The 24,284-nt window shown below is 40.0% G+C and overlaps 1 protein-coding gene across 1 annotated transcript in view; it reads right to left on the reverse strand.

Moving 5' to 3' along the window:
• Positions 1–24,284, reverse strand: part of LOC139749541 (NPC intracellular cholesterol transporter 1-like) — a 247,767-nt gene that overhangs the window by 127,604 nt on the left and 95,879 nt on the right. Inside the window, exons 9-11 of the mRNA XM_071663526.1 lie at positions 15,840–16,036; positions 13,682–13,903; positions 1,384–1,538 (exon numbers count right to left, since the gene is read on the reverse strand). Coding sequence (XP_071519627.1) covers positions 1,384–1,538; positions 13,682–13,903; positions 15,840–16,036 — 574 coding nt within the window. The remainder of the gene's footprint in view (positions 1–1,383; positions 1,539–13,681; positions 13,904–15,839; positions 16,037–24,284) is intronic.

The raw sequence follows: 24,284 nt of genomic DNA on the forward strand, positions 1-24,284 counted from the left end.
TTTGTTAAAGTTTCCTCACTCATTCACTTCGTGTGTCCAAACCATTTCAACACACCCTCTTCTACTCTCTCAATCACATCCTTTTTATTACCTCACATCTCTCTTACCCTTTCATTACTTACTCGATCAAATTGCCTCACACCACATACTGTCTTCAAACATTTCATCTCCAACACATCCACCCTCCTTCACACGATCCCATCCACAGCCCAGGCTTTGCAACCATATAACATTGTTGGAACCACTATTCCTTCAAACATACCCATTTTTGCTCTCCAAGATCATGCTTTCACCTTCCACACACTCTCCCAGAACCTTTGTCCCCTCCCCCACCCTGTGACTCACTTCCATGGTTCCATTCGTTTCCAAGTCCACTCCCAGATATCTAAAACACTACTTCCTCCAGTATTCCGCATTAGCAAGGTAGCACAAGGAAACAGACAAGGAACGGCCCAACCCACCCACATACACAATTATATACATAAATGCCCACACATGTACATATACATACATATACATTCCAATGTATACACACAAATACACACACAGACATATACATATATACAAATGTACATATTCATACTCGCTGCCTTCATCCATTCCCGTCACCACCCTGCCACACATGAAATAGCTTCCCCCCCCACTCTAGTGAAGTAGCACCAGGAAAAGACAACAAAGGACACATTCGTTCACACTGTCTCCAGCTGTCATGTGTACTGAACTGAAACCACAGCTCCCTTTCCACATCCAGGCCCCACAAAACTTTCCATGCTTTACCCCAGACACTTCATATGCCCTGGTCCACTCCAATGACAGCACGTCGATCCCAGTATACCAATTTGTTCCACGCCTTTCACCCTCATGTATGTTCAGTCCCCGATCGCTCAAAATCTTTTTCACTCCATCCTTCCATCTCCAATTTGTCAATCTTTCCTCACTCATTCTCTCCATGTGTCCAAACCATTTCAACACACCCTCTTCTGCTCTCTCAACCACACTCTTTTTATGACGTGTGTGTGTGTGTGTGTGTGTGTGTGTGTGTGTGTGTGTGTGTGTGTGTGTAAGCAGATGTGGCCTTCCTTTGTCTGTTTCCTGGTGCTACCTTGCTAATATGGGATCCCTTTCTATATGACTCCTGCAGCTTTAAGGCTGCATTCCATATATGAGAAGGTTATGGTGGACTTACCCAAGGGGAGGAGGTCCCAAAGGATACTTAAAGACTGCCTACTTCGCAAATATCCAGATATTTATGACCAAAGCCAACTCACTACTTGAGTATCATATACAATACACAGCAATTTACCGATTGTAATAATCGGAATTTTGCACATAAATATGTACTTGAAACATTCAATGAAAATTTAGATTTTCATCAATAGTTACCCAGGGCAATGTAGGCAAACATGATGCAGTAGGAAATGAGAATTGTTATTACATCCCCCTCACTCTCACGTGTCAGTTCATCCTGCACTGCTCGTTCTCCAGTGAAGGCAATGTCCATCATTGGGTTGGAGTAATTCTTCATAAACTGGAGAAAACTGATAAAAAATCCAATGAAAGATTTTACCCAAATACTTTGCTTAAAATGTGGACAAGAGCTTATGGAAAACCTTATGAACAGATTACTTGGCAAAGACCTTCATATTAGATTGCAAAGCATTTACTACAACAGCAAAAGTAATCAATACTGGCATATGTATAAACAGCTTAAATTAGGTAAAGCTATTATGTTCTATCAAAGGACCAATATCAAGTAATATACAACACTCAATTTACACATATACCCTTACATCTACAGATCTCATTTTCACATTAATCTGTCTATCTATCTATATCTCTGATGCCTGTTCCCAGCTGGAACTCCCTCAAGAGGGTGGCCATAATAACAGTCTCTCTATAACTTGTGAACTCTTGCACTGCTTTGTAGCCTTTACTGCCTCACCCTTAACAAGCCTCTGGCAGAGGGCAACTCTAGCACATTGTTTGCAGAGGCACCTTCTAAATAATTCTACTAACTACTTCTACCTAATGCTCCTGCCTAATGTTCCTACCAACTACTGGTACCTAATGCTTCTACCTAATGCTCCTGCCTAAATGTTCCTAGCTACAACTTCTATCCATTGCTCCTACCATCTTGCCGAAAGGCAGGGCTATCACACAGTGCCCACTGCAAGAAAATATAGAATTAAGAGGAATGAACTAAGTTCAGTGCTATCAAATGTTATGTATGACAAGAGAAGAGATTATATGTTTGTGGATAGAATGCCAGTAGTCCACGTGTGGGTGAGGCAGAAAGAAAAGACAGCTACCTGGGATAGAGGAGTGCAACTTGACGACCACTACACAGCCATTACTAAAACTCCCACTACCTAGGCAGTTAGTTCTGGTGATATACCTCCCTGGTGGCTGGTTGCCTACCAAAATCAGCAAAGTTATGCGGCAACGATCATGATATGGCTTATGAATCAACCACATTACAAGCCACTGAAATAATTTTTCTCAATAATTACCCAAATACAGAATATAATATCCAGTAACCACATTAAATCCTCAGAACAAACTCACAGAAAAACAAATATCTATCAATCTATGTACTTCTCAAAAGCTTTCTCTAGAATTACAGAGAGGTGAGTGGAAGATCTTTTACAGATATTACTATCTCTAAATTATAGTATACCTATTTGTAACCTTCCACACTACTTTTTACTTTCTACATGAAATCCCAATAACCACAAATATACTTAGCCTTTTTTGACATCTATTTCTCATGACCATTAAGTATCAGCACTATCCATTTTATTCCAACACCTCTTTCATTTATGATTCTGTTTTATTCCAACACCTATTTCATTCATAATATCATTACTCAAAACTTTCAAATATGTTCTTCAATCAACCAATCGATTATCTCTTGCTCCATTTACATTTGGTGGATCAAATGTGCTAAAGTGAGCTTTAGCACTTCATGTTGTTGCATACAAATCAATCTGTCTATGGACTAACAATCTCACAAACAAAATGCCTTTACAGCACATCACAAAGACAAATTCCAGAAGAATTCTCATCTAAACAAATCTCAAATAATACGACAATCACTCAATACATATCTCTATCTCTTTTATGATTTACCTCTTTTCCTCTTACTTTAACCAAACTTATCAGACTGATACAAAGCTTCTCCAATGTATTTTCTTCTATCTGTTTTATTGTGTCTTACAATCTTAAAAAGGCTTTCAACTATCAACATTTCTTTAAAAATTTTCACCACATATCTAGTTCAAATCCTCCTACTTTACTGGTTCTATTATCATTATGATATTTTTTCATTAAACTTGATTGTGGTTTCCCATGTCAGCAAGGCTGTCCCAGGAAACGGATGAAGAATGGTCCATCCACTCATCCACATATATATATATATATACTTGAACACAAATATACATACATATACATATCAACATAAACATACGTATATATACACATACACAGACATATACATATATAAACATGTACACACTCATACTTGCTTGCCTTCATCCATTCCAGGCACCACCCTGCCCCACAGGAAATAGCACTGCTACCCCCAGCTTCAGCAAGGTAGCTCCAGGAAAAAAGACAAAAAAAAGGCCACATTTATTCACACTCAGTCTCTAGCTGTCATGTGTAATGCAATGAAACCACAGTTCCCTATCCACATCCAGGCCCCACAGGCCTTTCTACGGATTACTAAAGACGTTTCACATGCCCTGGTTCAGTCACCTGAAATCACGTTGACCCCAGTATACCACATCGTTCCAACTCACTACTCCTTGCATGCCTCTCACCCTCCCGTATGTTCAGGCCCTGATCTCTCAGAAACTTTTTCACTCCATCCTTCCACCTTCAATGTGGTCTCCCACTTCTTGTCCCTCCACCTCTGACACATATATCCTCTATGTTAATCTTTCCTCACTCATTCTCCCTATATGCCCAAACCATTTCAACACACCCTCTTGTGCTCTCTCAACCACACTCTTCTTATTTCCACACATCTATCTAACCCTTTCATCACTTACTCAATCAAACCATCTCACACCACATATTCTCCTAAAACATTTCATTTCCAACACATCCACCCTACTCCATACAACCCTATCTATAGCCCATACCTCGCAACCACAAAATATTGTTGGAACTACTATTCCATCAAACATACCATTTTTACTCTCTGAGATAATGTTCTCCCCTTCCATACATTCTTCATAGCTCCCAAAACCTTCATCCCCTCCCCAACCCTGTGACTCACTTTCAAGGTTCCATTTGCTTCACTTCCTCCAATATTTCTCCATTCAGACTTACATCCCAATTAACTTGTCCCTCACCTTAACGAACCTAATAACCTTGCTCTTATTCACATTTACTCGCAACTTTCTCCCTTCACACACTTTCCCAAAGTTAGTCACCAACTTCTGCAGTTTCTCACATGAATCAGCCACTAGAGCTGTATCAACGAACAGCAACTAACTCACTTCCCAGTCCCCCTCTTCTCCAACAGACTGCATACTTGCCCCTCTCTCCAAAACCCTTGTATTTACCTCCTTAACCACCCCATCCATAAACAAATTAAACAACTATGGAGACATCAGACAACCCTGCCACAAACCGACATTCCCTGGGAACCAATCACCTTCCTCTCTTCCTACTCGTACACATGCCTTATATCCTTGGTTAAAACTTTTCACTGCTTCTAGAAGCTTACCTCCCACACCATATACTCTTAAAACCTTCCACAAAGCATCTCTATCAACCCTATTATATGCCTTCTCCAGATCTATAAATACTCCAAACAAATTCATCTGTTTTTCTGTATTTCTCACGAACATTCTTCAAAGCAAACACCTGATCCACACATCCTCTATCACTTCTGAAACCACATTGCTCCTCCCCAATCTGGTGCTCTGTACATGCCTTCACCCTTTCAATCAATACACTCCCATACAATTTCCCTGGAATACTCAACAAACTTATGCCTCTGTAGTTTGAACACTTACCTTTATCCCCTTTGCCTTTATACAATGGCACTATGCATGCATTCTGCCAATCTTCAGGCACTTCACCATGATCCACACATACATTGAATATCCTTACCAACATGTCAACAATACAGTGACCCCCTTTCTTAATAAATTCCACTGCAATACCATCCAAACCCATCGCCTCGCCAGATTTCATCTTCAGCAAAGCTTTCACTACCTCTTCTCTCTTAACCAAACAATTCTCTATGACCCATCTTATTTCGCACACCACCGACAAACGCACCCTACATCTGTCACTCTATCATCAAACACATTCAACAAACCTTCAAAATACTCACTCCACATTTCTCACTTCATTACTACTTGTTATAACTTCCCCACCTGCCCCCTCCATCGATGTTATTTGTTCTCTTGTCTTACACACATTATTTACCTCCTTCCAATACATCTTTTTATTCTCCCTAAAGTTCAATGATACTCTTTCATCCCAGATCTCATTTGCCCTCTTTTTCAACCCTTGCACCTTCCTCATGGCCTCCTGCTGCATTCTTTTAAACTTCTCCCAAGTCATTTACACTCCTTATTTGTAAGTATCATCCAAACACCTCTCTTTTTTCTTTCACTATCAACTTTTTTCTTTATCCCACCACTCACTCCCCTTTCTAGTCTTTCCAACTCCCACCTTTCTCATCCCATATGCATCTTTTGCACATGCCATCTATCACTGCTTCCTTCAATAAATCCCATTCCTCATCAATCCCCTTACATCATTTGCACTCAAATTTTGCCATTCTACACTCAATCTCTCCTGGTTCTTCATCACACAAATCTCCTTTCCAAGCTCACTTACTCTCACCACTCTCTTCTCCCCAACATTCTCTCTTCTTTCTTGAAAACCTCTACAAATCTTCACCTTCGCCTCCGAAGGATAGTCATCAGACATCCCTCCAGCTGCCCCTCAGCACATTAACGTCCAAAAGTCTCTCTTTTACACGCCTATCAATTACCATGTAATCCAATAATACCCTTTGACCATCTCTCCTACTCACATACATATACTTAGCTATATCCCTCTCTTTAAGCCAGTTATTCCCAATCACCAGTCTTTTTAAACCATGTATTGGAGAAAACTGGAGGACGTGAAGTGTTTTAGATATCTGGGAGTGGATTTGGCAGCGGATGGAATCATGGAAGCGGAAGTGAGTCACAGGGTGGTGGAGGGGCCGAAGGTTCTGGGAGCGTTGAAGAATGTGTGGAAGGTGAGAACACTATCTCAGAAAGTGAAAATGGGTATGTTTGAAGGAACAGTGGTTCCAACAATGTTATATGGTTGCAAGGTGTGGGCTATAGATAGGGATGTTCGGAGAAGGGTGGATGTGTTGGAAATGAGATGTTTGAGGACAATATGTGGTGTGAGGTGGTTTGATCGAGTAAGTAATGAAAGGGTAAGAGAGATGTGTGGTAATAAAAAGAGTGTGGTTGAGAGAGCACAAGAGGGTGTGTTGAAATGGTTTGGTCACATGGAGAGAATGAGTGAGGAAAGATTGACAAAGAGGATTATGTGTCAGAGGTGGAGGGAATGAGGAGAAGTGGGAGACCAAATTGGAGGTGGAAGGATGGAGTGAAAAAGATTTTGAGCGATTGGGGCGTGAACATGCAGGAGGGTGAAAGGCATGCAAGGAATAGAGTGAATTGGAAAGATGTGGTATACCGGGGTCGATGTGCTGTCAATGGATTGAACCAGGGCATGTGAAGCGTCTGGAATAAACCATGGAAGGTTTTGTGGGGCCTGGTTGTGGAAAGGGAGCTGCAGTTTCGGTGCATTATACATGACAGCTAGAGACTGAGTGTGAATGAATGTGGCCTCTGTTGTCTTTTCCTAGCACTACCTCGTGTGTGCAGGGGGAAGGAGGTGTTATTGCATGTGTGGTGGGGTGGCGACGGGAATGAATAAAGGCAGCAAGTATGAATTATGTACAATAGTATATATATGTATATGTCTGTGTATGTATATATATGTATACATTGAAATGTATAGGTATGTGTATGTGTGTGTGTGTGGACGTGTATGTATATGCATGTGTATGTGGGTGGGTTGGGCCATTCTTTTGTCTGTTTCCTTGCGCTGACTCGCTAACGTGGGAGACAGTGACAAAGTATATTAATAAATATAAATAAAAACAATTCCCAATTACTAATCTTTTTTTAGCACACAAATCCACAAGCTCTTAACCATTTCCATTCACAACACTGAATATCCCATGTACACCAATTATACCCTCAACTGCTACATTACTCTCTTTGCATTAAATCACCAATCACTAATACCTGGTCTTGTGCACCTAAGCTGCTGACACACTCACTCAGCTGCACCCAATTACTTGACTATTATGATCTTTCTTCTCATGACCAGGTGCATAAGCACCAATAACCACCCATCTCTTTCCATCCACTTTCAATTCTACCCACACCAATCTAGAATTTACTCTCTTATACTCTATCACACAACTCCTGCTTCAGGAGTAGTGTTACTCCTTCCTTAGCTCTTGTCCTCTCACCAACCCTTGACTTTACTCTCAAGACTTTTCCAAACTACTCTTCCCCTCTATCCTTGAGCTTTGTTTCATTCAAGAGCCAGAGCATCCATGTTTCTTACCTCAAATATATTACCTATCTCTCCTTTCTTCTCATCTTAGTTACATCCACATACAGTCGAGACACCCTAATCTGAGCCTTCGAGAAGGATGAGCACATCCCGCTTGACTCCTTCTGTTTTCCCTTTTAGAAACTGAAATATAAGGAGGGAAGGGTTTCCAGCCCCCCACTCCCACCCCCTTTAGTTGCCTTCTACGATACATGGGGAATACATGGGAGTATTCTTTTTCCCCTATCCCATGTCATTATTTACTTTATTTCCAATTCCGTGGATGTATCATATACCTTGATTCTCTTAAATTACCCACACACATCTTCAACCAAATAACCAGAGTGTTTATGTGAAATATGACCTACACTTACGAAAGCATTCCTTTCTACACTTTGCACAATCAACCAACTCATCTGCTGAGACCATCATCTCCATATCAACTATCTCAATGAAAAACTACTACCTCTGCATCAGATTCCACATAATTCCTCTAGCATCTTACAGGAAGTCAAGATGTTGGTGCTGGAGTTTAAAAAGAGGGCAAATGAGAGCTGGAGTGAATGAGTATCACTGAACTCTAAGATGTTTTGGATGGATGTAAATAATGTGTAAGAAACACAAGAACAAATAGTAACATCAGTGAAGGGGACAAAAGGGGAAGTGATAACAGGTAGTGATGAAGTAAGGAGATGGAGTGAGTATTTTGAAGGATTGTTGAATATGTTCGATAACTGAGTGGCAGATGTAGTGTGTTTGGGTAAGAGGTATAGGCAAAGTGAGAGAGTCATGGAGAGTGGTTTGATGAAGAAAGAAGAGGTGGTGAATCTTACATATGAAGAAATGTGGCAAGGCAACTGGGGTGGATGGTAATGCAGCTGACTATCAAAAAAGGGGATGATTGTACGGTGACTGTGTTGTTGACTGCTTGGTAAGGATTTTCAATGTTTGTATGGCGAATATACCTGGGACGTTTTATGGGAGGGTATTAATTGAGATGGGGAAAACATGTACAGAGAATTATATTGGGGAGGAACAGTGTGGTTTCAGAAGTGGTAGAGGATGTGTGGATCAGATGTTTGCTTTGAAGAATGTGTGTGAAAAATACTTAGAGAAACAGATGAGTCTGTAGGTGACATTTATGAACTTGGAGAAAGCATGTGATAAGGTTTACAGAGATGCTTTGTGGAAGATCTTAAGAATATAGGGTGTGGAAAGAAAGCAAAAAGTTTTTATCAGGGGTGTTACACACGTGTGTGAGTAGGGGAATAGAAGGGCGAGTGGTTCCAAGAGAAAGTTGGTCTGTGGCAGGGGTGTAAGATGTCATCATGGTTGTTCTACATGTTTATGGAGGGGGTGTTGAGGGATGTAAGTGCGAGAGTCTTGGAGAGATGGGCAAGTATGCAGACTGTGGGGGATGGGAGGGCCTGGGAAATAAGCTAGTTGTTGTTTGTTGATGATAAAGCACTGGTGGCAGATTTGAGAGAGAAAATGCGGAAATTGGTGACTTGAGTTTTGAAAAATGTGTGAAAAGAAGACATTGAGAGGAAATGTGAACAAAAGCAAGGTTATTAGGTCCAGCAGGGTTGAGGGACAGGTTAATTGGGGTGTGAGTTTGAATGGAGAAAAATTGGAGGAACTGAAGTGTTTTAAATACCTGGGAATGGACATGGTAGTGAATGGAACTATGGAGGCAGAAGTGAGACATGGGGTTAATGAGGGAATAAAGGTTCAGGAAGTGCTAAGAATGTGTGGAAAGAAAGAACATTACCTGGGAGGACAAAAATGGGTATGTTTGTAGGAAAAGTAGTACCAGCAATACCACGTGGGTGTGAGGTATGGGCTATTGATGAAACTGTGTGAAGGAGGGTGGATGTGTTGGAAATGAAATGTCTGATGACAATATGTGGTGACAGGTGCTATGACTGAGCAGGTAATGAAAGGGTAGGAGAGATGTATGGTAATATAAAGAGTGTGGAGAGAGAGAACTGAGGAGGGTGTGCTGAAATTCTCTAGACATTTGGAGAAAATGAGGAAAGTGGTAGAGAATGTGTAGATCAGGGGTTTGCTGGTAAGCTGCTAAAAGCAGTGAAAAGTTTTTATCATGGATGTAAGGCATATGTATGAGTAGGAAGAGGGGAGAGTGACTAGTTCCCAGTAAAGGTCGGTCTGTGGCAGGGGTGTGTGATGTACCCATGGTTGTTTAATTTGTTTATGGATGAGGTGGTTAGGGAGGTAAATGCAAGGGTTTTGGAGAGAGGGGTTAGTATGTGTCTGTTGGGGATGAGAGGGCCTGGGAAGTGAGTCAGTTGTTGTTTGCCAATGATACAGTACTGGTAGGTGATTCAAGTGAGAAACTGCAGAAGCTTGTGACTGAGTTTGGAAAAGTGTGTGAAAGGAGAAAGTTGAGAGTAAATGTGAATAAGAGCAAGGTTATTAGGTTCAGTAGGGTTGAGGGACAAGTTAATTGGAATGATAGTCTGAATGAAGAAAAATTGGAGGAAGTGAAGTGTTTTAGACATCTGGGAGTGGACTAGCAGCAAGTGGAACCATGGATGCGGAAGAAAGTCACAGAGTGGGGGAGGGGGTGAAGGTTCTGGGAGCATTGAAGAATGAGTGGAAGGAGAGAACGTTATCTCGGAGCAAAAATGGATATGTTTGAAGGAATAGTAGTTCAACAATATTATATGGTTGCAAGGCATGAGCTATAGATAGGGTTGTACGGAGGAGGGTGGATGTGTTGCAAATGAAACTTTTGAGAACAATACTTGGTGTGAGGTGGTTTGATCGAGGTGTGTGTGTGGTAATAAAAAGTGTGTGTCTGAGAGATCAGAAGAGGGTGTGTTGAAGTGGTTTGGACAAATGAAGAGAATGAGCAAGGAAAGATTGAAAAAGAGTATATATGTGTCAGAGGTGGAGGGAACAAGGAGAAGCAGGAGACCAAATTGAAGGTGGAAGGAAGGCGTGAAAAAGATTTTGAGTGATCAGAGCCTAACATACATGGGGGTGAGAGGCATGCAAGGAAGTGAGTGAATTGGAATGATGTGGTATACCAGGGTGAGGTGCTGTCAATAGACTGAACCTGGGCATGTGGAAAGGCTGGGGTAAACCATGGAAAGGTCTGTAAGACCTGGAAGTGGATCAGGAGCTGCGGTTTTGGTGCATCACACGAGAGCTTGGGACTGAGTGTGAATGGTAGTGGCCATTTTTGTCTGTTTTCCTGGTGCTACCTCACCGAAGCAGGGGGGAGGGATGCTGTTTCAAGTGGGGTGGGGTGGCGCCAGGAATGGATTGAAGGCATGCAAGTAGGAATATGTACATTTCTATAAATGTGTATGTCTGTGTATGAATATGTACGTATATGTGAATATGTATGTGTATGTGTATGTACATGTATGGGCATTTATGTATACATATGTGTATATGAGTGGATGTGTCACTCTTTGTCTGTTTTCTTGGCACTAACTAGCTGAAGCAGTGGGCAGCGATGCTGTTTCCAATGGGGTTGGGTGGAGCCGGGAATAGATTGAAGGCAGTGTGGTTTCAAAAGTGGTAGAGGATGTGTGGATCAGGTGTTTGCTTTGAAGAATGTATGTGAGAAATACTTAGAAAAGCAAATGGATTTGTATGTAGCATTTATGGATCTGGAGAAGGCATATGATAAGAGCTGACAGAGATGCTCTGTGGAAGGTATTAAGAATATATGGTGAGGGAGGCAAGTTGTTAAAAGCAGTGAAAAGTTTTTATCGAAGATGTAAGGCATGTGTACAAGTAGGAAGAGAGGAAAGTGATTGGTTCTCAGTGAATGTAGGTTTGCGGCAGGGGTGTGTGATGTCTCCATGGTTGTTCAATTTGTTTATGGATGGGGTTGTTAGGGAGGTGATAACAAGTAGTGGTGATATGAGAAGGTGATAGAGTGAGTATTTTGAAGGTTTGTTGAATGTGTTTGATGATAGAGTAGCAGATATAGGGTGTTTTGGTTGAGGTGGTGTGCAAAGTGAGAGGGTTAGGGAAGGTGATTTGGTAAACAGAGAAGAGGTAGTAAAAGTTTTGCGGAAGATGAAAGCCGGCAAGGCAGCGGGTTTGGATGGTATTGCAGTGGAATTTATTAAAAAAGGGGGTGACTGTATTGTTGACTGGTTGGTAAGGTTATTCAATGTATGTATGATTCATGGTGAGGTGCCTGAGGATTGGCGGAATGCTTGCATAGTGCCATTGTACAAAGGCAAAGGGGACAAAGGTATAAGTTTGTTGAGTATTCCTTGGAAATTATATGGGAGGGTATTGATTGAGAGGGTGAAGGCATGTACAGAGCATCAGATTGGGGAAGAGCAGTGTGGTTTCAGAAGTGGTAGAGGATGTGTGGATCAGGTGTTTGCTTTGAAAAATGTATGTGAGAAATACTTAGAAAAGCAAATGGATTTGTATGTAGCATTTACGGATCCGGAGAAGGCATATGATAGAGTTGATAGAGATGCTCTGTGGAAGGTATTAAGAATATATGGTGTGGGAGGCAAGTTGTTAGAAGCTGTGAAAAGTTTTTATCGAGGATGTATGGCATGTGTACGTGTAGGAAGAGAGGAAAGTGATTGGTTCTTAGTGAATGTAGGTTTGCGGCAGGGGTGTGTGATGTCTCCATGGTTGTTTAATTTGTTTATGGATGGGGTTGTTAGGGAGGTGAATGCAAGAGTTTTGGAAAGAGGGGCAAGTATGCAGTCTGTTGTGGATGAGAGAGCTTGGGAAGTGAGTCAGTTGTTGTTCACTGATGATACAGCGCTGGTGGCTGATTCATGTTAGAAACTGCAGAAGCTGGTGACTGAGTTTGGTAAAGTGTGTGAAAGAAGAAAGTCGAGAGTAAATGTGAATAAGAGCCAGGTTATTAGGTACAGTAGGGTTGAGGGTCAAGTCAATTGGGAGGTAAGTTGGAACGGAGAAAAACTGGAGGAAGTGAAATGTTTTAGATATCTGGGAGTGGATTTGGCAGCAGATGGAACCATGGAAGCAGAAGTGAATCATTGGGTGGGGGAGGGGGCGAAAATTCTGGGAGCCTTGAAGAATGTTTGGAAGTCGAGAACATTATCTCGGAAAGCAGAAATGGGTATGTTTGAAGGAATAGTGGTTCCAACAATGTTGTATGGTTGCGAGGCGTGGGCTATGGATAGAGTTGCGCACAGGAGGGTGGATGTGCTGGAAATGAGATGTTTGAGGACAATATGTGGTGTGAGGTGGTTTGATCAAGTAAGTAATAATAGGGTAAGAGAGATGTATGGTAATAAAAAGAGTGTGGTTGAGAGAGCAGAAGAGGGTGTTTTGAACAGTGAACATCAATTCATTAGCTTCACCTTCAACTTTAGAGCTATGAAAAAATAAAAATTAATACCACAAAAGACTTTTAAACTCAGATCTGAAGAAACAATAAAACAGGCCATCTGCCTGAACAACCAAATGACTCCATAAACTACAAGCTTAAATACCTGATAAAATGCATTCTACCTAGTCCTACATAAATAGGGGAGACATCTCATCTAATGGATCTCTCATAATCTGACAAATTTATTTGCTGTGTAAATGCATATATCAATACTTCATCTCAAAGAGAAAAAAATTTGGCAAAATAGTTTCAGGCTGGACAATGAAAATCTATATGACTCCTTACAATACATCAATAGGAACAAAAACACTCATGCTTTCTTCCATGCCAATTAACAAAAACACTCACACCTTCTCCCAAGCCAAGGAACAAAAACACTAATGCTTTCTCCAATGCCAATGACCAAAAACACTCACACTTTCTCCCATACCAATGAATAAAAACACTAATGCTTTCTCTAATGCCAATAACCAAAAACACTCACGCTTTCTCCAATGCAAATGAACAAAAAACACTCATGCTTTTTCCCATGCCAATGAACAAAAACACTCACACTTTCTCCCATGCCATTGAACAAAAACACTAATGCTTTCTCCCATGCCAATGAACAAAAACACTCATGCTTTCTCCCTTGCAAATGAACAAAATACTCACGCTTTCTCCCATGCTAATGCTTTCTCAATCTTCTCTTTATCATAGAAGTTGTTGACAATCAAAGTTATAACGAGGGCTGTGGCATTCTTGTAGGGAGGATCTTCCCCAAGGACCTGAGTTCCATTCAGAAATCCTCCTAAGGAAGTGAAGGGGAAAACAGGACCACCATATTCACCAAGGCATGGAATGCCTAATGCACCGTCAGATGGTGAAACAGGATTCCTGTAATGACAATATTCCAAAATTAGTCTTAGCAAGGAAAAAGAAATTCAAATTAAGCAAGTATTTAACTTCAATTTATGAACATGACTGATCATCATTATTACTATGTCATGTCAAACACAACTGCATCCCCCATCTCAGTAACTTAGCATCAAGAACAAAAACAAAACAGCTTTATTTTCAATAAAAAAGCTTCATTTGCACAGATAAGGAAATAATTAGCTAGCTGTCCATATCCTACATAAGAACAAAGCTAGAATATGCTTCTCAGTTTTGGTCCCTGCATTTAAAGAATCATAAAGAGCTGATAGAGAAGATCCAGAGGAGGGCAGAAAAGATGATATCAGAAATAAGACAGCTAAATTACAGGGAGAGGCTGGAGGCTTTAAATTTACCCATAACCTTACATTTTCAAAAGAGACTGATGATATGGACATTGCATATCTCTGAATCAAGAAGGGATAAAGCAAGTTTACATGAGAAGAAGTTTACATGAGAAAGACAAACAACAGGAGGCCTGATTAGCCCACAACTAGGTTGTCTGAAGAAAAAAAAAATAAAAAGGAGTTAAACTTGACATGAAAATTTAATTCGCTCAGCTGAACATCAGCCTTCTAATGTCCCCATTACCGCTGTCATTTATGCAGTCTATTTTGGGCGCTTTTCTCTGAGTACACCTGAATTCATAAGATACTTGTCAGAACGACTTTTAAAGGTATTTATAATCTTAGCATTCACTACGGCTGATGGTAACTCATTTCAGAGCTCAACAAACCTATAGGAAAAGCTTTTTCCTACGTCCATACTACATCTTTCAGCTGTGAGTTTTATTCTATTCATCCTGATAACCGTATTTTCTTGTATTTCAAAAAGATATTCATGATTTACATCACTGAACTTGTTCAGAATTTTGAAACACTTGATGCTGACGTAAAATCTGTTTTTAAGGAAGAAGAGATCCGATTATTTTAGCCTTTCTTTGTATGCCACATTTCTAAGGGGTGGGATCAATTCTGTCGTGTCTTAGTACTCGCTCTAATTTTTCCTCGTATTTCTCATAGTTTGGGGACCAAAACAGGACTGGATATTCAAGGTGTGGTCTTACTAGAGAATTACAAAATGTGAGAATTGTTTCTGGTGTCTTGCAATCTATGTCCCTATTAGCATTGATGACTACAGCATTTTTCTAAGATTTGATGTAAAATAGCATATTAGGGGATGATGAAGCAAATACAGAGTTTTAATTCTAAAGTAGAAGCTGAGGTAAAAGTTGGAGTACTTAGGTGTATGGCTCTGTGACAGAAACAAAGAATCAGTAAAAAAAAAATCTAGTTTGAGAAAAGTAGGTAGAAAAAGGCACAGAAGGAAAAATTCATATGAAACTGGTAGTATGAATGAAATGTTAGTCTCACATGATTCAACTTTGCATCCAAAGATAAGTGCTTAAATTAACGTGGAAGGCCATGTTTCACCTTAGCGTACTATAAAGGGGCTTTGTATGTGCGTACCTGAACTGTGAGGTTGTATGCACTTGAACCATCACATGTATATGGGAATTAAGATACAAGATATGTCAAGAGTGAGACAGAGCTTGAGTCTGCTAATCCATGAGGTTGTGAAGTTATGGCTACTAGTCTAAGCAAATATGAAGCATCTGACAAGCTACCCTGTTTTCCTGGTTTCTGATTGCAGAACTGAAATTGTCAGCCAACTAATAAGTTAATTCTGTCAAATTCTTGAAACTCTTGAGAGGCTTATGGTTCTATGGGTCCATAATTCATTCAAGTAAAAGAAAAAGTAGCTAATGAGTCAAGACGATATCTCTACCCTTCTGATAGATGTTTCCACAGAGAAGTCAAAGAAAACCAGATTACACCTCGGATGCAAATCTCTTTATTAGTAAAAAGTCTTACTTTTAAGGAAAAATTACACATACCTAAAGCAAGTATCCAGATGGTTGATATAATCAACTTTATTACCAAACTGATCTTCAGTGGTTATACTCAGCTTCTCCACATCATTTTGAAAGTAGTTCAAGATACTCAGGATGGTACAGTTGTTGTTGGTGGGTGAGAGTGGTGTAAAGCACACTTCCTCCAGATAAACTTCCTCATTGTTAAACATACCTGATATCTGCAATGGTAACAATATAACAGATATAAGTCAATTACTCTGTGCAGGTAACAGAGTACAAAAGCACAACAAAAAATAGTCCAAAAGAATAACAGAGAGTACAAAAGCATGCCATGTGAAAGTCCAAAAGAGTAAGCTAGGGGTTAAATGAGTTGTACGGGATGGGAAAACAATATCATCAGAGTTATTCCAAATTTTCAGCTTTGTTATAGGATTTGACAAGACCTTAAAATATCGATCTATTCAATACTGACTGAGAAGCCCTGTTTCCCACTTCTGACAAAAGAATCTGCCACTCATACCCTAAAACATGACCCAACTTTTCCAATGCCATGCTTTTTTTTTTCCCCTTACACAGTGATATTACCACTACATCTATTTCTGAGGGTCAGCTACTGACATATGCAAAGCAATGCCTAGTTAATTGTGATAAAAAAAATGCTAGGTTTCAGAGCCAGAAATATAAACTATGAAATGAAGGATACTATAATCACCTTTTACAATGCTCTAGTCAAACCCAGCTTATGATACTATGTTCAGTTCTGGTCACCAAATTTGATGAAAGATAAATGAAAATTAATGAAAGAACAGCAACAAAAATAATTCCAGTTCTCAAAAGTAAGACTAATGAGAAAAGATTTAGATATCTCAATTCATTTCCTCAAAAAAAAATTGCATGCTCCAAGAAGATTTAATACAAAGGTCCCTTGCCTGCCACAATTTGAGTTCACATGCTCAGAATTACGTATATCATTGCACCAACCAAAAATGTATTTCTTTTTGTACACTGGGCAAGTGTCATGTGGTTTCAGGGATACTAGACCCCAATTGTTTTGGAGAAGCAGGAGGAATGTCATAAAAAGCAGTGCTGCTAAAACATGCCTTTACTACAGCATAACTAGCTGGGTGTTTTCTGGGAGTATGAAGTCATGGCATCAGCGGTGACACACTGTGGTGAGTAACTAAGATGATTGTTGAATGTGTTGTTTCATGACAGGGTGGCAAATGTATGGTGATTTTGGTTAGAGACTTGTGTGAAGTCACACTCATGGCAAGAGGTTTGGTGAAAAGAGAAGAGGTGGTGAAAGCCTTGAATAAGATGAAACGTGTTAAGACAGCTTGAGTGGATGGTCCTGAAGGTTAATCTCTCAAGAAAGGGAATGACTGTGTTGTCAAGTGGTTAGTTAACATTTTCAGTCTACGTACTGTGTTGTCAAGGGGTTAGTTAACATTTTCAGTCTACGTATGAATCATTGTGAGGTGCCTAAGGATTGGTGGATTGCATACATAATGCTACTGTGTAAAGGCAAGAGGCACAAAAGTGAACAATTGGATTACACAGGTAAAAACTGTAGAGTGTACCTGTCCAGTTGTATGGAAGAGTTGTTACTGATTAAGTGGTGGCATGCACAGAGGGGAGGAGAGATGCAGTTCCAGGAGAGGATTAGGATGTGTGGATCGGGTGTTTGCTTTGAAAAATGTGTGAGAAATACTTTGAGAAACACAAGGACCTGTGTGTGGCATTTATGGATTTGGAGAAAGAAAATGATAGGGTTGGCAGAGAAGATTTGTGGAAGGCCTTATGAATATATGGTGTGGGATGAAAGCTATTAGAAGCATAAGGAGTTTTTATTTAAGAGTTACAGTGAGTCTGCATTATACCTGTTATTCTGTAAATGGACAGGTTGGTGAGAGGGTAAATGCTTGCATCTGGGAGTCTGGTGGGAATGGGGGGCCTGAGAGATGAGTCAGTTGTTGTTTGCTGATGACACTGCAATGGTGCAGATTCAAGAGAGGAACTGCTGAAGTTGGTATCTAAGTATGATAGAATGTGTGCATGGAGAGGGTTGAGAGTAAATGTGAATAAAAGCAAGGTCATTAGGTTTAGCAGTGCAAAGAGACAGGTTGGTTGGGACGTGAGTTTAAATGGAGAAAACTTGGAGGAAATTGTTTTAGATACTTGGGAGTAGACATGGCAGTGAACTGAACCATGGAAGTTATGGTGGGTCCTAGGGTGGGTGAGGGGGTGAAGGTCCTAGGAGCACTGAGGAATATGGGGAATGAAGTCACTATCTGGGAGGGTGAAATGGACATATATGAAAGTATAGTAGTTCTGACAGTGTGGCAGGGATGCAAGGCATAGGCTACAGATGAAAATGTACAGAGGAGGGTGAACATGCTGGAAACAAAATGTCTGTGAACAATGTGTGATGTAAGAAGGGTCGATTTAGTAAGAACTGATAGGGTAAGAGAGAGGTGTGATAACAAAAGTATGGCTGAAAGAGCTGGAGAGAATGTGCTGCAGTGGTTTGAACACATATTATTTTATATTTTTTATTATACTTTGTCGCTGTCTCGCGCGTTTGCGAGGTAGCGCAAGGAAACAGACGAAAGAAATGGCCCAACCCACCCTCCCATACACATGTATATACATACGTCCACACACGCAAATATACATACCTACACAGCTTTCCATGGTTTACCCCAGACGCTTCACATGCCTTGATTCAATCCACTGACAGCACGTCAACCCCGGTATACCACATCGCTCCAATTCACTCTATTCCTTGCCCTCCTTTCACCCTCCTGCATGTTCAGGCCCCGATCACACAAAATCTTTTTCACTCCATCTTTCCACCTCCAATTTGGTCTCCCTCTTCTCCTCGTTCCCTCCACCTCCGACACATATAACCTCTTGGTCAATCTTTCCTCACTCATTCTCTCCATGTGCCCAAACCACTTCAAAACACCCTCTTCTGCTCTCTCAACCACGCTCTTTTTATTTCCACACATCTCTCTTACCCTTACGTTACTAACTCGATCAAACCACCTCACACCACACATTGTCCTCAAACATCTCATTTCCAGCACATCCATCCTCCTGCGCACAACTCTATCCATAGCCCACGCCTCGCAACCATACAACATTGTTGGAACCACTATTCCTTCAAACGTACCCATTTTTGCTTTCCGAGATAATGTTCTCGACTTCCACACATTCTTCAAGGCCCCCAGAATTTTTGCCCCCTCCCCCACCCTATGATCCACTTCCGCTTTCATGGTTCCATCCGCTGCCAGATCCACTCCCAGATATCTAAAACACTTCACTTCCTCCAGTTTTTCTCCATTCAAACTCACCTCCCAATTGACTTGACCCTCAACCCTACTGTACCTAATAACCTTGCTCTTATTCACATTTACTCTTAACTTTCTTCTTCCACACACTTTACCAAACTCAGTCACCAGCTTCTGCAGTTTCTCACATGAATCAGCCACCAGCGCTGTATCATCAGCGAACAACAACTGACTCACTTCCCAAGCTCTCTCATCCCCAACAGACTTCATACTTGCCCCTCTTTCCAAAACTCTTGCATTCACCTCCCTAACAACCCCATCCATAAACAAATTAAACAACCATGGAGACATCACACACCCCTGCCGCAAACCTACATTCACTGAGAACCAATCACTTTCCTCTCTTCCTACACGTACACATGCCTTACATCCTCGATAAAAACTTTTCACTGCTTCTAACAACTTGCCTCCCACACCATATATTCTTAATACCTTCCACAGAGCATCTCTATCAACCCTATCATATGCCTTCTCCAGATCCATAAATGCTACATACAAATCCATTTGCTTTTTAAGTATTTCTCACATACATTCTTCAAAGCAAACACCTGATCCACACATCCTCTACCACTTCTGAAACCACACTGCTCTTCCCCAATCTGATGCTCTGTACATGCCTTCACCCTCTCAATCAATACCCTCCCATATAATTTACCAGGAATACTCAACAAACTTATACCTCTGTAATTTGAGCACTCACTCTTATCCCCTTTGCCTTTGTACAATGGCACTATGCACGCATTCCGCCAATCCTCAGGCACCTCACCATGAGTCATACATACATTAAATAACCTTACCAACCAGTCAACAATACAGTCACCCCCTTTTTTAATAAATTCCACTGCAATACCTTCCAAACCTGCTGCCTTGCCGGCTTTCATCTTCCGCAAAGCTTTCACTACCTCTTCTCTGTTTGAACACATGGAGAGAATAAATGACGTGAGGTTGACAAAGAGGATATATCTGTCAAAAGTGGAGGGGACAAGACTGAAATGGAAATGGAAGGAAGGAATGAATTTGATGTTTTGTGCTCCAGGCTTTAACATGTTGGAGGGTGAATGGCATGCACACAATAGAATGGACTGGAGAAATGTGATACACACTGGTTGACATGCAGTCAATGGACTTAAACAGGGCATGTGAAGCACCTATATATACCCACTGAAAGGTCTGTGAAGGATGTGGTCTCATAGCATTATATATGATAGCCAGAGAACAGACGATAAAATAAGGCCTTTTCTTGGTCTATTCCTAGCACTACCTCCCTAATATAGGAAATGGCAAACAACTGCGAATGTAAGAAGAAAAATTTTGTATATCATTTCTTTGTACTTTTATTTAAAAAAATGTGGGCATATAAGATGATTTTTAACCTTAAAGTGTTCCTTATAGGACTTCCAGAATATCTCTTATGAGGCACTTCCCCAACACCCAATTTCCCGTAGCCTCTTTACCTCACCAAACTTTTGCCAACCAGGATCTTCAAAGAAAGTTCAAGTTTTCAAAATATCTTTTTCATAAATATTTGCCATTTCCTGCATTAATAAGGTTGCATTAAGAATGGATGACTGAGCCTTAGAGGGAACATTTCTCACTTGGCCCCCTTCTCTGTTCCTTCTTTTGAAAAAATGATACAGGAGGGGAGGATTTCCAGCCCCCTACTCCCTCTCCTTTTATTTGCCTTCTATGACATGCAAGGAATACTTGGGCAGTATTCTTTCTCCCCTAACCTTAGGGATAAGAATCCTATATGATTTCAATAATCTAGAAAAGTTTCTTTACATTAGATAGAGATTCACTAACTAGTTATACCAGTACAAAATTAAAAGGTATTTTTCATTCATATTTATCATACTTAGTCACTGCCTCCTGCGTTAGCGCAAGGAAAGTGACGAAAGAATGGCCCAACCCACCCACATACATATGTATAAAAATAAACGCTCACGCACGCACATATTCATACCTATACATTTCAACGTATACATACATATATATACACAGACATATACAAATATACACATGTACATATACTTGCTGCCTTCATCCATTCCCGTCGCCACCCCACCACACATGAAATGGCACCCCTCTTGTGCATTTAAGGTAACACCAGGAAAAGACAACAAAGGCCACACTTGTTCGCACTCAGTCTCTAGCTGTCATGTGTGATGCACCGAAAGGTATAAAGATTAATAATGATAATGTCAAATCCTTTTGCAGCTACAAAGCTGTAAGAAACTAAAATACACTGCCTCCTGCTCTAGTTAACATGCATACTATCAGTACCTTCAACCCCTTAACTCCTCACTCAGGTTTCCTTTCTAACTCTGAATTCTAGTTTTTCAAGTTATCTAAAAATATGTTTAACCATAGAGTTTCAAAAGTAATCTTAAAGTAATGAACGTGTTACTTTAGTAGCATATTTCATTCACTATTTTTTTCTTATAATGTGTAGAACTTTTGTATATAATTCAGCACAAGGTGATCAAAAGTGCAGGAGACAGGCCTGAGTGTTAAGTGAGCTGCTAATGAGCATATTTGACTGCTTATTTCACCTAAACGAAAAACTGGATTACTAATTTTGTTTTATCTTACATAATAAATCTTTCAATCATTCATCAATGCGATTTATGGATAATTTTTTCATAACAGTAAAATTCTAAGTATGTAAAACAAATGGCTGCATTAGTCAGGCAGTTGCTGGCAACACAGTCTCCATTTCAGTTACAAACACCTTCTACCTAATCTTGGTCAATTCTTTTACTGTTGTTGTTGTTGGAAGAGCCAATGTCCAACACTCTCTACACAGTGCAAAAAGAGATTATCATCAATTCAAGATAATCTTCTACATGGTTCTCTACATCTAGCTAAAAGCTGCTCAATTTTCTTCCTAACAAAAATATATATACTGCCATTGGCAAGGCTGGAGGATGAATGACTGTGGGAAGAAATTATTGCACAATGCCAACTCTGCAAGCAACCAGGGTTGGTGGTGTAAATTTATGTTCAAAGGAGTTGTATATGTTATGTAAGTATTTTTGCAATGACTTAAGGGGTTAAATCATAGCTAAACAAAAACTTTTGTGATATCAGTTATCAGTAAATACACTAGCTCAAGAAAAATATTCTAAAACTAACTTATAATCCTTACTCTCTTTTTGTAAGATATGAACCTCCTCCTCATAAAATTTCAAAACAAGTAGATTAGGGTCATATTAGCATCTTTACTTTCCTATAAAATTTCAACGGTAGTATAACCTCTACATACATGGTGCTCTTCCTTAGCTGCTGGCTGTTATACCAGAGGGAGTTGTAGGTGATGTGCATCTTGCTTTACTATCCTGTCTGTCCCCAACAGATAAGGAACTTAGGATACTTTTGATGTCTTCTTGAACCATCGGTCTCCTGTTATTTGCCCTTCCCATGTACTGTAATTGACCCAGAACCTCCACCATTATCCAGACGACACAATGATTGTCATGCTATTTATTTACAGAGTGGCTGCTGGCAAATGAAAGGATTAGAGCTCTTTCTTCTCATGTCTCTCCAAACAACTATGACCTACCTTTCTTAAAAGGTAATTTTTTTTCTTATAAAGTCAAACTATTCTTTTTCTTTTCGAAACAGCAGTAAATCTCTTGCACATTTTCCAGTTTTATTCAAAGCATGATCTTGATGATTTCAGGCAATAACTGCAGCTTTTCACATAAGAGTAAAAGACAGACATTAAAAAGAAAAATTCTTATCCCAGCTTACATTTATTACCTCCATGGTACTTCTCATAATCCAAAACATTGACCAAAACCTCCATGGTACTTCTTATAATCCAAAAAGTTGACCAAGATAGTTTTTTCTATGAGTTATGACCCCTGAATACTTTTCAAAGAATGTGCATTGCAAGCAATCAGCCCAAATAACCCTTCACCTCTTAAGTCTATCTAACCTCACTTGCCTCATCATTCTGAGTAACTTATCCTGCATCCATCTTTCCTACATGACTGAAACACCTCTGAACTTCCCATCCTTTATGTCAATAACTTTTCCTTTTTCTATATTGTATCGCAATGGTGAACACATTTATTACTTTCTAGTCTCCTTCACATAATCCACACCTGCTTGTCACTTCCACTGCCTACACTTTACTACTGCACATACAGGGGATGTATGAGGGGGCATATGGGGGGGAAGCAATTGCACCCTCTTGAGCTATGCGACATACAATAAAATCAATAATGATGACTGACAATTTCTTACAATTATTATAACCTTATCAATCCCTAAAAAGGAAAAATAAGTTTATATCTATACATATCTAACTATTGGTGATATCAGATTCCACCTGCTCAAGGTCATACTGCCAGTGAAAGTGAAAAGTCACCTTCAGGGAGGCTGTATCATTGGGAATACACTCTTGTCAAAGAAGTTTCACCCTTAAGATCAAAGAAGTTCTCACCATAAAGGAGTCCTTATATCCCTGCTACTGGAAGTAGGGGGATGCTTTGGGCTGCAGGGACCTCTGGAAAGATATGAAGGGTAACACCGGGACACTTTCTTAGAAAGAGGTCCTTGGGAAATAATAAATAAATATACCTAACTATTGGTATTACTAAACTCTGCCTGCATTCTCATCAAAGAAGTCTTACTCCAAAGAAGTCCATCATTTTCCATCTATTGGAAGTAGCATAGCCATGAAGTTGTAGGAGCTCAAGGGTAAAAAACCAGTATTCTTTCTTAGAAAGGGGTCCTGTGGCAATCATAAATAAAGATATATGAATATATGTGTGTGTGTGTGTGTGTGTGGGCGTTTAAGTATATACATGAGTATGTGGGTGGGTTGGATTATTCTTTCATCTGTTTCCTTGCACTACCTTGCACACGCAGGAGACAGCGAATAAGTATAATAATAATAAGAAGAAAATGAATATCGAAATGTTCCATGGATTTAAACTAGTGCCCAATACAACAAACTTTCCAGTTTTACTGCCTTTCCAAAACAATGACACTATAATCAATGATGAAATTTTTTCAACCTGCAAAAGCATACAAATTTGCTTTATCAAACAACGCTACCTTGATTAATGTTACCAGCTGTTTTACGTTATCAAGTATAAAAATT

The sequence above is a fragment of the Panulirus ornatus genome, chromosome 7 (assembly GCF_036320965.1).
Source record: "Panulirus ornatus isolate Po-2019 chromosome 7, ASM3632096v1, whole genome shotgun sequence".
In the NCBI taxonomy this organism is placed as follows: Eukaryota; Metazoa; Arthropoda; class Malacostraca; order Decapoda; family Palinuridae; genus Panulirus; species Panulirus ornatus.